General features: G+C 29.0%; 1 protein-coding gene across 4 annotated transcripts in view; it reads left to right on the top strand.

Moving 5' to 3' along the window:
* The window catches only part of LOC107441602 (rhotekin-2), a 98767-nt gene that overhangs the window by 23457 nt on the left and 59739 nt on the right, over positions 1-15571 (top strand). The window contains exon 1 of one of the 4 annotated variants that reach the window (XM_016054929.4): positions 1832-3032. The exons of 2 other annotated variants lie outside the window; for them this stretch is intronic. In XM_016054929.4, the coding sequence (XP_015910415.1) occupies positions 2892-3032 (141 nt within the window). In that variant the 5' untranslated portion in view covers positions 1832-2891. Of the gene's footprint in view, positions 1-1831; positions 3033-15571 lie in introns of those variants that run through there. One more of the 4 variants, XM_043053538.2, reaches the window with a different exon arrangement.

The raw sequence follows: 15571 nt of genomic DNA, 5'->3' as shown, positions 1-15571 counted from the left end.
ATGTGGGAGCCCCATTCATATCCAGAAAAATTTTGTGAGACCTCATAAGCATTGCCCAAATCTGACGAATGCGTGAAACTGTCAGCTGATTCACCTGTGCCGTAATATACTATTGCTATTTGAAGTCATTAACTTGTGAAAATATTAAATAAGTTACAAGCTAGTAAATATAATGAAATAATAAAAATCTTATATTTATTTTTATATTATTATATGTATATATTTCTATGTATTTTTATTTTATATAATATTTGGTAATTGCAAAATTATAATAATAAGTTAAAGAAATATTAAAAGTGATTAAATTTTTGATGACCCCTCTGAAGGTCCTGCGACCCAAATGGTGTCGGGACCTTAGTTCAAAAATCTCTTTGTTAAAGTATGCATTTTGTAACCACTTTGATTGGGGGAGAAGCGAAAAGGATCTGTAATGGTATTTGAACATAAAACCGATGTAATACGCAATTATTTAAAGTAACGGGTATTAGTAAGTAATTCATTCAAATTTATACCTGAGAAATAAGTTTTCATGAGCAAATCAAAAAAAATCATTACAGGGAAGAAGAAAAAAACACAGGAAACATTTTTAAGATTTTTATATATTTCGTGGGTTACATTTTGAGTAGCACGCTTATTATTATTTTTTTTTTCGTTTGTTCGTATGTTATATTGTTAGATTTATGAAGACATTATTATTATTTTATTATTATTATTTTATTTAAATATTTACCTATTATATTAAGGTTCATAAATTTATTCAATTTATAATTTATATTGAAAGCAATGGAGTGTTTCTGTAAGAGATTAGATGATGCCAAACATAAATCTTAACTCATATATATAAATTTTTAAAAACATAACTTTTACCTAAATAAATGCGTAACATTTACGTAATAAATGCAACTTTTTTTCGAAAGTTATTATTAAAAGTCACGTTCACAGTTAAAAAATACTTCGCAGTTATTTCTTCTTATTGATTCACAGAATCTGGTTACCCCTAGGCAAATTTTATTTTTTCAGGGAAGTCGATTATTTTTTTAAATGTTTTTTTTTCTTCATATTAACGGCAATTAACGTATTAACAAAGCGCTTCGAGCATAAAATAATAATAATTGCACATTTCATTGGCAAAAAAAATTTTTTTTTAGAAATTTCTTCTTGAAAAAAACAATGGATAAAAACGATGAATGAAAACAACAATGAAAGAAAAACAATCACGGACGCTGGAGAATTAAACTTCTGAATTCTTTTAAAAAATCTTAGAGTAAACTTTGCTCATATACCTTATGACTACATGAAACACCCATATACCTATAAATTTTTATCATTATTTAGAACTAATCACAAGCATGCATTCTGTTTTCCTTTTCTCCAAAAATCGATTCTCGTTAAGAAGTAAATTCATCGCTTTTTTTCCATTTTAACTTTGAAAAGAGTTTCCGGTATTTGTTTTTCTTTTCAGAATTTTCGAAATCTGAACTAATAATACTATTGAGACTTTTACATGTTGATAAAGAGCATAGAATAAAAACGGCAGATTTCAAATGGATTCTAATTTTGAAATGTATGAGAGAAAAGTGAGTTATTATACATTTTTAACGTATCAAAAATAAAATCCATTTAAATGTTATTGTTTCTGTTAAATTTCTTGTATGCAATATATATATATATATATATATATATATATATATATTTTTNGAATATATATATATTCTTTTTCATAATTTGAGTTGACTGAATTATAAAACATTTTAAATAAATAAATATGTGAGGAATTATTCCATACTTTCGCACTTCATTGAATCAAACTGATTCCATCTTCCCCCGCACAAGCTACTCTGCCGCGTTCGAGTTAAAACTATCCATCTTTTCTGATGGTGTTTCCCGTGGGTATGACGTCACACACCGACCACCACTGGCGTTGCCATTGGAAACAGTTGCAGATGGCTTCGCGCCGGATTCTATCAGCTGTCTTTCATTTGCGGCTGTGTATGTTGTGAAAAGTGAAACGCTTTTCTCTCGTGTCAAAGAACTGATAATTGGGAGAGAAAAACCGGCGTGTTTTTAATTCAAAAAGAAGATAAACTGTTGAAGGAATTGGAAAAACGTGGAGGTACAAAACATCGTCTGCTGTTGAGTGTAAGCATATCAAAAGTGATGCAATTCTTGTGAAAACAAATCAACGTGTTTTGTGAAAGCGCTTACAATGTGTCGTTATATATTTAAAATCTTTCTTTCGTGAGTGTAGTTTAATTATTGTTATTGATGAAAACTTTCTATAAAACGAATATAAAGAATCGTTTGCATAAAATTTAACGAAAGCAAAGAGTTTGAATTATCGTCTGCAAACCGGTCGTCCTATATTTACAAACTTCCTCCTTGCTAAAATTTTATTTCCTGTTGCTGAAAACTTTTATGTTAAGCAAACAATGATAAAAGAAGAATTTTCCATATTGTTTGCATAAAATATACCACAGGCAAAAAGTTTAAATAATCGTTTGCAATCGAAATTACAATTGTGCCGTTATTAATGAAACTTTATGTATGTCACTGCAGAAAACTATGCAAAATGAATGAGAATGTATGAGGAACATTTAAAATTGTTTACATAAAGTATACCCCCAGCAAAATGTTTTAATAATCGTCTGCAATCGAAATGGTTATATCGACTTTTGTTTGGAAGTTTTAATTCTAGCAATTCTTAAACAATATTTCTTAGTGAATAAATGCCAATCATTAAAAAAAGTTTGTTGTGGGAGTGATTTTGTAATCGTACGCAGAAATCAGAGAACCATCTTGGAATTAAAACGATAATTACTATTCGTGTGATGATATAAAAGTTACATGAATTTTTAGAGGTGCTCTCCAATAGATCTTTTCGATCTTCAAAAATGTCGCAACTTTTCGGATCGATGCGAAAAAGTCGATCTGCTTCTTCCTCTACGTGTTCGTCACCGTCCCCTGCTCGTCTGAGTGAAGGTAAAGGGGAATTAAATATCTACTTTATGAAGCAATTAGCAAAAGAAGCAAAGGTAGGAATTTTGAAACAGTATTTTAATATACGGTGGTTTTTATTTTATGAAATTTGCATACAGAATAGAACTGATTATAACTAAAGTTTCTTTAACAGATACAAAAAGTTTAAAATTCATTTTGTAATACCATAACCATAATTTATTTTAAATTATTTAATCTTCACTTTTTCGAAGAAAAAAAATTCAAATTCCGACGTAAACCGAACTTTTCCCTGGGCAAAAACAGGTCTGCGAAGTTTCTACGCTTTTCGGAAAGATTTTGTCCAGTGGTAGTTTAGTTAAAGTTTCAATGTACAGTTCTTTGGTTTGAAGAACAAAAATATATAATTAGAAAACACCTTGTGCATTATAACAAAAAAAGCATTAAGCTTGACAGAAACCAAGAGAGCACAATGGTATAATTTAATTATGAATTAATTCTAGTGATTTGTTGTTGTTCGTCAAATTTTGCACCATGTTTGTCAAATTCTGCTTGATTACGCCCTAACGCTTACGTAATTAGTAAAGTGTAACTGTAAGTTTACTTTTTGGTGACAGTAATTTAATTATGACCTTTTCATTCATGACAGTGTCAGATCTGACTCGACATAAGACAGCAAAAGATTATTTTGTGACAGTCACTGTCTGATTTATCATGAAGTCTAGGGCCCCCACATTGTTGGGGGGCCCCTAAATGTTGCCAATAATTATTTTTCGTGTATTTCCTTAAAAATTGTCTATTAGTGCAATAAGTTTACGAAAATTGAAATATAATCTTAAATTTGCTAATATTTTATAATCTACTTCAAAAGTAATTTAAAAACATTTCGTAATTAAGCATGTAAATTTAGTTTAAAGATACAACCAGAAGGACCCTCACAGTTCTGTGCCTAGGGCCTCTGGATCTCTAGATCAGGCCCCAGTGACAGTAGTAATTTAATTTGTTTTTTTTTTATGTACTATCACTATTTTTTTTTATTAACGTTCCTAAACTGCCATACTGTTATTAAATAATGTAGTATAGTATGTGTCTATTTCGTCTTTAAAATTTAGTTTTGCTTTCATTATTTTGAATAATCACACGTCACACGGTAATCACTTAGTCTTTAAATAAAATATATCTCAGTAAAACGTCCTGCAGTGGATTGATCGTAAGAACACGGTTCCCAGCAGAACATCGAAGTCAAGCATCACTGGCTCGGTCAGTGTGCTGGGAGTGACCACTTTGATCAGCCTGCGTAGGGACCGAGGGTCCTCGTTCAACTGTTCTACCGTAAAGTGCTCGACCTATCTCAGCAAAACATCTTAATAATAAGAAGAAAAAATAGTCTCCAGATTTTACTAAGTAAATGAAAAACGTTCATAATCATAATTCATTCCTTCTTTTTCCCAATGGGCGCCTAACGTCTAGTCATCCTGTTCCAAAATATGATCTCTTTACGGAAAGGTCATAAAACATATGAGTTGAGTACAATGAAAACCAGTAGTGTGATTTTAATTATACGGATTTACTGTCGGAAATGCGTTAACAGTATTTTGCCCTGACTTGCGACAACCATTCACATAATCAAATAAAGAAAAATTATGTGGGTTTCAATGTTTTATTCAGAAAACATTTTAAGTGCTCCTTTTTCACGACAGTAAGTTTTAACGATTGTCCTGGCGCCGGACAATCTTTTTTTCTTATTTGAAACTGTTTAATTCTCATTATTTATGTCAGCTTAAATCAGAGCAATTCTAATAAATTAAATATATAAATTTAAATTTATAGGTTATTCATTACAAATACCGACTGTGATGAAATCATTTTGGCTGACTTTTTTGTCATTCCAACTTTTGGCTCCCTAGCTCTGACAAATTTTATTTATTAGATAATAACCTTCTGGTAATTAAATTAATCAACGCGTTTAACCAATTTTTATCTCTCATTATCCTTGATTTCGTTACTTTTCTTAACTTGGTGTTGAATTTTGGATAAATTATTGTGCAATAAATTTTTTCATCCTACTATCTTGTTATTAAGCTTTAGTCATTATCAATGAATACAAAAATATTGATCATCACAGCCTTTAGTCCTTTCAAAGGCCGTGGGAAGTATACTTCCCACCACTTTCTTACCACTTTTAATTTAGGTTTCCATTTGTTAATAGTTTCAGCTTTCTTGAAGTGCGTTTGAATAAAATTGGTAACCATTTGCTAGTTTAAAAAAACGTATGAAAGTTATAAAACACATAGTTCTTTTCGAAGTTTGTAGCATTTACAAAATTTATTTTATAAAAAACGAAAAATAAAAGTCAATAAGATCCTAATAGNACTTTTTTACCACTTTTAATTTAGGTTTCCATTTGTTAATAATTTCAGCTTTCTTGAAGTGCGTTTGAATAAAATTGGTAACCATTTGTTAGTTTAAAAAAACGTATGAAAGTTATAAAACACATAATTCTTTTTGAAGTTTGTAGCATATACAAAATTTATTTTAAAAATAAAGAAAAATAAAATATCAATAAGTAATATATGGTCGTGTTAAATATTTTTACCACCAAAAAATTGCCTTTTTAATAAACTTAATGGGTTTTTTCCTTCTTATATCAATTACTATTCTTGAAACAATTTTAATTCAAAAAATACTTTAGTTTACCTTTACTAGAAATAAATGGCCCATGAAAGGGTTAACTACATGTTTTTTTTTTAAATTTTAGTTCATTGATGCTGCTTAAAATTCCTTGAAAAAATTCTATGATGCAACAAAAACCGTACAACCTAAAAATATCCCCAAATTATAATTTCTAGCCTAGCATTTAAAATTATATCAATACTTAAACTATATGTGCCATTGTTTATCAAATTTGTTTTACCTATACAGTTTTCCTTTCTCTGTTACATAGAAAGCGTACGTTCATATTTTTTCTAATTGTAATTTCAATGTTAAATTACTTTTCTTCATTTTGATAAATTTAAAAATATTAACATTCTGTGGAGGTCCTCTAATAAGATCAGTAGTGCTTTTAAACAGCCTTAATTTGTTTCAGTGCAACTACAGATTCAATATTTTCCAATAAGTAGACTTAAAAGCTGTGGGAAAAGTTTGCATGATCGAGATCAAGTTTTTTTTTAAACAATAAACTTAAACAGTTTTTTTTTTTTTTAAACTTATGTAAAATTTCATGATGTATGGCAGGGGTTTCCAACTTATATGGGACCGGGGGCCGCAATTAATAACATCAGTCAAATGGCGGGCCGCAATTTTACCAAAATTTTATATAGGAGTTTGAAGGAACATTAAATATTACTGTGAGATTTTTATCAAGCAGTACAAAACATAAGTATTGAATCACAAATTAAAATAAGAAGTAGATTTTTAAAAATATTTAATTGCATATTAAATAATTCTGGCTACAATAACTTTAATGTGCACCTATATATTAAACAATTAATGTGCAACAGATATCAAATTGTTAAGATATAATACTTAAAAGTATTTAAAACCCATATAGATTTTCTCCAAAAACTGTCCTAAAAAAATAACAACTAATATATTTTGGTTCGCGGGTCACAAAAAAAGGCTTCACAGGCTGCCAGTTGGTAACCACTGATGTATGGGATATGGGCCTTCTGCGCGACCTAGGTGCCCAATTTTTGTAAGTAAAGTAATAAGAGAAAATTACTATTCATTCTAAAATGTTTTAAGCACTCAGTTGGTACGAGTTATATGACTATACATCACATGCCTCTCTATCTTTTTCCCGGCACTTCCTTTATTTCGCTTACAACACAATCAAAATGCATTTTTTTCTACATTTCACATTTAAAAAAATGATTCTCAGAGCGAAAAAAAGGATCATGACCTTCAGTACTCATCTAGCTGATTAAAATTCTTGTAACTTACTTTCGTGTTCTTCCCAAAATGATTTAAATTCATCTCCATTTCAAATGATTCATCCGGGAAAAGACTCATTTGCTCTCCAAAACATTTGAGATGTTACATTTATCTAATATACACGTCAAGTTCACTCTGAATAGAAATTTTTTATATCCGGCGCTACTGACCCTCATCTCTATTATTAGCATCGTCAATTAATAGTTCGTCATCAGTCGCGCTTCACCGACTCCACTGAATGAGATACATAATAACTATCAAGTCAATGTTCGTCAAAACAGTTAAGAGTTTTTGTTGTAAAAATTACATCTATGAATTACTGTAACTATCATTAATTTACTACCCTTTGTGCTATTGTTAGAAATTAGTTAAGCGAATAATAATTTTAGACTTTCTTCAAATCTTTTTAAATCAGATTTTCTTTCTTTTTTTACATAATTGTTACTACCTTGGAAAGTTTGAGTATAAGTTTAGATTTCGTATCAAAATAATTACAATGTCTAGTCTAATGATCATTTGCATTCTTATTAAAATTAATTAGAGATGGGACTGAAATAATTTCGTGTATGTCAACTTCTATGTTTTAAGTATCAACATTTTTCCTGTGTTAGAGATAGTGAATATGATAGTGAAGTGAAGCATTTTGCTTATGATAGTGAAGTAAAGCAGAAATTTTAAAAACTCAAAAGACATTTCCGTAGGTTTTATGCGGTGGTTACAGTTTGTCTATCGAAAGAACTCCCTTCTCCTCAAAGAAGGCCGCCTACTGCTATGGAAACAAGAAACAGCCGATTCAAAGAGGGGAGCCTTTTTCTCACCGACCCTTAACCAAAATCTGTCTTAAATGACCCAACATCCCTGCTTGAAATAGTTAAACCTCGTAACCATAGTCACCGCCACTGCTGCAGACGAATGGCAATGGGAATTCTTTCCATAGACAGACGATACCTGGGTCCTAATCATCTTAAAATTTTAGGATATTGTTTCATGATTTGTTCGTTCTTCTATGAGAATTGATTTTTCCGTGATTTCAACAGATAATAAATACACTGAAAAATAATTACCAATTAACTTATTCTGAAAGTAAAATAATAATTGATATCAAAAAATTAAAATAATTATCATCAAATACAAACTATTTAAAAAAAAGTTTTTACTCTAACATCACTGTTCTAGAGATGGGATTTTTCTTATTAACTCAAAAATCTTATCCCAACATTTACGGCCGAAGATATCAGGCAGCCAGGCTTAAATATAAGACCTAATTCCCACGTAGTAACGAAAAGGAGACAAATTCGAATATTTGAATATATTTGGGACCACTACTATTTGTTTCGATATAAAAAATATATCGGTATGCTAATTTTATCTCTAAATAAAGATCTCTAACTTTGAAAATTATACCTTAAAAAAAAGGAATTGCTTCTGGCATTGATCAATGCAGCTTTAAGAAAATTCTAATTTTGAATACAGGATTTGGACAAACTTATGGAAACGCTTGTGTACTAACTCTATGCAAACAATCTTTTTTATTTGAAAGATCTCAGGAATAAAGTTTTTTAAAAATGTGTTCTTTTTACCCAGTCAAAATTCATATCAAAATGAGCATAGGAAGTTATTGAATTTTTTGCTTTAATATCAGCAATATATAATAAAGAAAGAAGCTTTCTACTCTCATTTTAACCAATCCATAAAACCAACTCATCTATTACACCAACTCATTTAACCAAAATGACATCATTTCCAAAAGCTTCAACCATGATAATTGTGCCAACAGTTTTGCCATGTAAAATCTTCCAAAGTATTAGCTACTAAAAGAAAGATTGTTTACATAAAATTAGTACAAATGTATTTCCATATATTAGCCCAACCCTTGTATGTTTATTAGTAAGTTATTTTGAATTAGAAAGTGATAGGAATAAATATAAAAATGAAACTATATTGTCAAGTTTTTCGGTACTACTTGGAAAATTCAATATTTCTATTTATTTTCTTTAACACTTCAGAGAATGTGCCCTGCTACTCTCTAGAGATAATAATTTCCTTTCCCCCCTTTTTTTTTTCTTTTTAAGCCTCATTAGTTGTAACTGAAACGTAATATCGTATGGCAATCATTTGTAACCTTATAGCTCGTAATCAGAAAAAACTGCTAAGTGTCAAACATTTAACGCTGTTTTTATACACTTCTTAGTCTTATTTTTTAGTATATTGTATTTGTTTTTTTACTTGTCTTAAAACATTTAAAATTTTTACTAAGCATCGAAAGCTCCTAGAAACTTTTAACCCTAGCATTTAAATAACTTGGTCCTTCGTTGAACCAATCTTCACGAATCTAGGCTAAATAAGGTTTAGAGTGCCGTTTTTTTTTTTTTTTTTTTTTTTTTTTTTTTTTTTTTAATCGATATTGCCCTGTATAGAATCCTCTAATTCACTCGATATTTTAGAGCCACTTTTCAACCCACATAGAATCGTCGAATTCACCCGATATTTTACTACCACTTTTCAACTAATGTAGAATCGTCGAATTCATCCGATATTTTATAATGACTTTTCAACCAATATAGAATCGTCGAATTCACCCAATATCTTACAGCCACTTTTCAACTTATGTAGAATCGTGCAATTCACCCGAAATTTATAATGACTTCTCAACCAATATAGAATCGTCGAATTCACCCGATATTTTACAACCGCTTTTCAACTAATGTAGAATCGTCGAATTCACCAGATATTTAATAATGACTTTTCAACCAATATAGAATCGTCTAATTCACCCGTTATTTTACAACCACTTTTCAACTAATGTAGAATCGTCGAATTCACCCGATATTTTATAATGATTTTTCAACCAATATAGAACCGTCTAATTCACCCAATATTTTACAACCACTTTTCAACTAATGTAAAATCGCCGAATTCTCCCGATATTTTATAATGACTTTTCAACCAATATAGAATCGTCTAATTCACCCAATATTTTACAGCCACTTTTCAACCAAAGTAAAATCGTCCAATTCAACCGATATTTTATAACCACTTTTCAACCAGTATAGAATAGTACAATTTAACCAACATCGGTCCTATATAGAATTGGCAGATTCACCAGATATTTTATCTATTCAGATATTTTATCTATTTGTTCTGCCAAGATATTTTATCGTGGCTGAATCTCATCTTATTTGTTCCCCAGATATTTTATCTATTTGTTCAGTAAATATAGGCCATACATAGATTTTTTTGGTTCATCCAACATTTTCTAGCTAGTTTTAAGCAAATATAGAACCTAAATAGAATTATCGTATTCAGCCTCCATTTTTAGCAACTATTCAGCCAATATAGGCCATATAAAGAATTATCAGATTCACCCGGTTTTTTATAGCTATTATACAGCCAATATGGGCCTTAAGTGTAAACAAATGTAGGTAGCATGAAATGTAACCTGTTTGTCTGATAAATACGGGGCAATTTCAATAAAAATTTAAATGATGGTTTTATTTAATATTTCAGTTCTAATAAGAAAATATTAAACAATCAGTTATTTTTTCTGTTTCATCATTGAAATTTTTAAAAATAAAAGTCGATTTATTTACTCGTCATTTTAAATGAATCTTTATAATAATCAGATTAAAATCTCAAAACCGACATTAATGTAAACTAAACGTGAGGAAATTGTGACATTTATAAGAGTCATTATCAGAATAAAGACAAAGATAGACGATGATATGAATAAAATGGTTGAAGATATGAATAACAGTGATAAGATCAATGCTGAAAGATAAAGAAATTCGTCAGAAAATCGCCATAATCGATTAACCCATACATCCTGAGGAAATCGCAATCTTTTTAGACTTCACACAAAAAAAATGTAAGCTAAAAGCTAAATTCATTCAATTGCTCGTTCAGGGATGTGGAGTCGAAGTTGAAGTTAAGAGAAAATATTTCAGGTGTCGGAGTAGAAAAGAATAGTTCGACTTTGACTCCGCTTGTTAGTCTAAAGTTAAAAGAGGAAAACAAGTTTTTGATTTAACGGAAATTATTTAAAAAATTATATATAATTATGGTAACAAAACTTTAACTGAAATGAATATTATAAAAACTATTTAAAATGTATGGCACCACAAACTTAATTAATTAACGTTTTTGAGAAAAGGATTAATTTTTTGAATCCTCGATTTCATTGAATCATGTTAATAATAAAAATTATTCATAAACTGGCTTTTGATAACTTAAAACAAGTATGTTTAAATAGAATGAAAAATTAATTATATAAACGGGCGAAGGAATACAGTGCATAAATTATAATAGTTTCCTAGTCCATAAATATCCAGTAAATGTTGTTTTAATAACGTGTTTATATATGTTCTACATCTAGTTTTTTTCTTCGGATGGTTTTGCTTAATTTACATATTTTGTAAAAAAATATTTTTTAAATTTATTTTTTAAATAGTGAAAATTTTAAACAAGTCGGAATCGAATTCACTGAAAAGTCCGGAGTCGGAGTCAAGCATGTCAACTCCTGACTCCACAGCCCTGGTCATGTATACTTAAGAGAGGATATTATTTTCGGGAACATTAAAATAAAAGTTTAAGTAGAAAGAGATAGTTGAATGTAAATAAATGAAGTTAAAAATAGCAGGAGAATATAGAGAAACAAATTTTAAAAAGTTTATTAACAGTTTTCCTGAAGTTACGCAGTCTTGAAAGTGAGACGGAAAAGCGGGGGAAAAAAAAACTGGCAGTAAAATCATTTTAATTATATCTGGTTTTCGGGAGGAGAAAAATAATCTCTTACTATTCTTAATTATAAACTATTCATTCCTATTTATTTTTATAACTTATCCTATTATAGTTTATATCCTATTATACTTTTATAGCTATCCTATTTACTTTTTAAGCTTATAAGCTAAAATAATTTATCTCATATGCTAAATGATTTTTTTCAGATATCAATGTCAAATCTAAAATTATTTTGATTTACCATTTTTAGCAATAAATGGCCCTTTAAAGGGTTAAATAAGTAGTCCCAAACGCAGAACATAGCGTCCGAAAGGGTTAAAATTAATTACGTTCGTTTCCATTTCCATCTAATTAAAAAATGCATTAAAAATATATGATTTTTGCAGTTTTTTAAGGGAAACTGTAACAGTAATAACAGTGATCCTAATGCTATTATTACTGCTACTTCTATAATTTCTAATACAACAGTTTATAGCAGCACCCTATTAAAAAAAGTGCTACCATCAAAGGTTAAATGTGTTTGAAGTGTTAGTGTATAGTTGGATGAAACAAAATATTCTTATAAAATACCGTAATCACTGTTAATAAAACCGTATGTTTTTTTTAAACAAGCTATGTAAGGTTAATTTTTAATATTTAAAAAACATATTACTCAAAATTTTTTTATATAACTAGAAATATGATTAATCTGGCATGAAAAAAAATTATTTTTTGAGACATCCGCTTCCTTTTCAAAATATTGTCTTCTGGTATCCATGTGTGTACTACACGTTTTCTTCCTCTTTTTTTTAAACGTATCTGAAAAGGAAACTGAAAGGTTTCCCCTTTTTTATTTTCTTTCTTTCCTTTTTTTCAATATTTTTTTTTATTCTTTTTACGTAATTGCGGTATTCCGAGAAATCTTCTCTCCCCAGTACAGGAACCGGAAGCCTACCGACGACGAGTTGTCTTCTTATTCCTCTGTTTTGCGATCTTTATCTATTTATATATTTTTATTATTAATTTTCTCCAAATTCTTTTCCATTAACAAACAGTGGCAGAAAAAGACTTCTAAGAACTGTATTAACAAATAAATATGCAGTAAGCTAATGAAGAATCCGGCCTTTTACACACAACTGCTGACAATTACTGTGCATCAGTTAAATTTGCAAAGTCTTAAGTATTTTCTAATAGCCTGACTCTTTTCGGGATTATTGCATTCAGATCAAATACTTTTAGGCTTATTATAAAATGTACTATTCATTGTTAAATTATTTATGGCAGTTTTCTCTAAACCCAGTATTTTCAGCCAGGTATTTTTTAATCTTATTGTAGTGATATCAAATATCTTTTGATGTAGTCTAAAATATCAATCATTGCTAAAATATTATAGGCAGTTTGAATTTAGCCCAGAGTTGCTAAGGCTTATTATAAATAGCTTTGTTAGAGGTTTGTTACAATGATACAAAGGCTCGTACAGTTTAATTTGCAAAGTCTCCAGTATTTTCTAATAGCCTGACACTCTTCAGGCTTATCGCATTTAGATAAAATATTTTTAGGCTTATTATAAAATATGCAATTTTATGTTATTTATGGCAGTTTGCAATAAACCCAGCTACCATTGCTAAATTATTTACGGTAGCTTGCAGTAAATCCAGTATTTTCTGCCAGGTATTTTTTAAGCTTATTACTAAATATCTTTTGATGTAATCTGAAATATCAATCATTGTTAAATTATTAAAGGCAGTTAGTAATAAGCCCAGAATTGTGTAATTTTACAAAAAATATACAGTTTGATTGTAATATGCGTGAAAATAATCCAGCAGATTGGAAAATATAGAAAACTTTTCCAATTAGTCTAGCGCATAGTGTAATTTCCTAAAGATCGAATAATTTTTTACCGCACAATATGTATAAATACATTTTAAAAAAGGAAATACAGGTTCAAACGAAATTATAAAATGAAAATAAACAAGATTTTAAAAAATATATTTTATTTTTTTAATTTGAACTTGAATTTCCATTACTTATTTTTTTTTTAATTTTTTATCACAGCAAACTTCCTGTAGCAGCTGCAACACCGTGTTTCGTGTTATTCTTTTTTTTGTTTCACTTTAAAAAAATTTCGATTTTTTTTTTTTTAAACTTTTTAAATATTTATCATGCAATTTTTGATTAAAAAAAATAGTTTTTCGAATACATTTAAAATATGTAAATACTTTTATAAATTGTTGAGGAATTTTTAATCTTTCTTTCAAATGCATTAAAAAAATTTTTAACCAGTCAAATTTATTTTTAATATATAAAATTATTAAATAAATCCATTTGTAATATTATTATTGTTTAAGCTTTTATTGATTTGAGAGGTCTCCCAAATTTTATTCAAAGGTTAGAATGGAATTTTAAGATTTAAAATCCTTAAAAGCCACTATTTCTAAATAATTCTAATATTTGTATAAAATGCTGTGTAACGGAGAAAAATGAATCGAAATTTAAAAATTTCAATATACACTTCTCGACAGTTTTTAAAATTATTTGTAAAATCAGTAGCTGCTAATAAGAACAGGCATAAATATTTTTAAGATACCACTTAAAAAGTCAGAGGTTTTGTAGAATATAGTACTATACTATATATTCTTACGAATTATTTTCGCTACAGTATTATGTACAGCAATGGTAACAAATGTAGTGTTTATTTTATTTTCGTTACTATTAAATTTTGATAAAACCGTGGAATAACTTTAACATTTTNAGCTTTGTTTTTAAATGAAATTTTCGTTTGTTGCAAGATATTTCGCATTAGAACGTGTACCCCCACTAAACTGTTCCCGTACCCCTGGGGGTACGCGTACCACACTTTGGGAAACACTGATGTACAGCAATGGTAACAAATGTAGTGTTTATTTTATTTTCGTTACTATTATTAAATTTCGATAAAACCGTGGAATAACTTTAACATTTTCAAAAAAAATTAATTAAAAAGATATTAAAAACTATCGAAAAAAACATAAATCATCACTAGTACGCATATTTTTCATGACAACCTGTTCTTCCGTAGTCATTAAGTTTTGTTCTTGCCATTTATAGTTCCAGCACCTTTATAATTTAATGTTTTTTTTTTCTATTGTTCATTTACCTTTTTTGTACAATTGCTCTAAGCATTAAATATAGAAATAAATGATAAAAAATAAATTTACCAAATCCATAAAACTGTTATTAGCAACATATACTTAAAAGGTCCCCGACTAATTGCTTTTAAATGTAACTAAAACGTTATCAAAGTTGAATGAGTAGCAGTTGTTTAACAGAACACTCATTGTTTTCTCTTATGTCTGTAAAAAAAAATAATTCAGTTAAGTTACGGTTGAAATAGCCTGACGGATAACCCTTCCTTTATACGGCCGATTAAAAGCTTAATTGACATTTTTTTTTTTGCTCGTAGTTATCTGTTCCGTATTAATCCTTTAATTCTTTGTTTAAGATGAGATACAAGCAAGGAAATGGTATTTTCCATTCACTTTCACTTCCTTATATTAATATTTTAAAAACTAGTTTTTTTTTAAGTCTTTAGAGTGCTTTTATATTAAGCCACGTGTTTCTCTGTAAATATCTATAGTTATAAAAGGAAGAAATTGTGTGTTGGTCTCTTTTTACAACATGAGTACCGTCTGAGCTAAGATCGTGAACTCTGGGAACGCAGGGGTCAACTCATTATAAATTGGTTCAAAATGTTTAATTAGTCCCTTATCTTCTATAAATGGGTTTCTTAGTATAGTGATGTCCAATTATTTATTTATTTATTTTGTCTTGCTGCTGTGGAACCCTAAATGTTCGAACTTTTTCTGAGAGGTACCTATTTTGTGAAAATTTAGACATAATTTGTGAAAATTTAGACATAATTTGTGAAAAATTAAAAATTATATTTAACAATCCAACACAAAAATAAAAAATATGGAACTCCTGA

This window comes from Parasteatoda tepidariorum, chromosome 6, assembly GCF_043381705.1.
Source record: "Parasteatoda tepidariorum isolate YZ-2023 chromosome 6, CAS_Ptep_4.0, whole genome shotgun sequence".
Lineage (NCBI taxonomy): Eukaryota > Metazoa > Arthropoda > Arachnida > Araneae > Theridiidae > Parasteatoda > Parasteatoda tepidariorum.
This window is presented reverse-complemented; position numbering and strand designations above follow the sequence as displayed.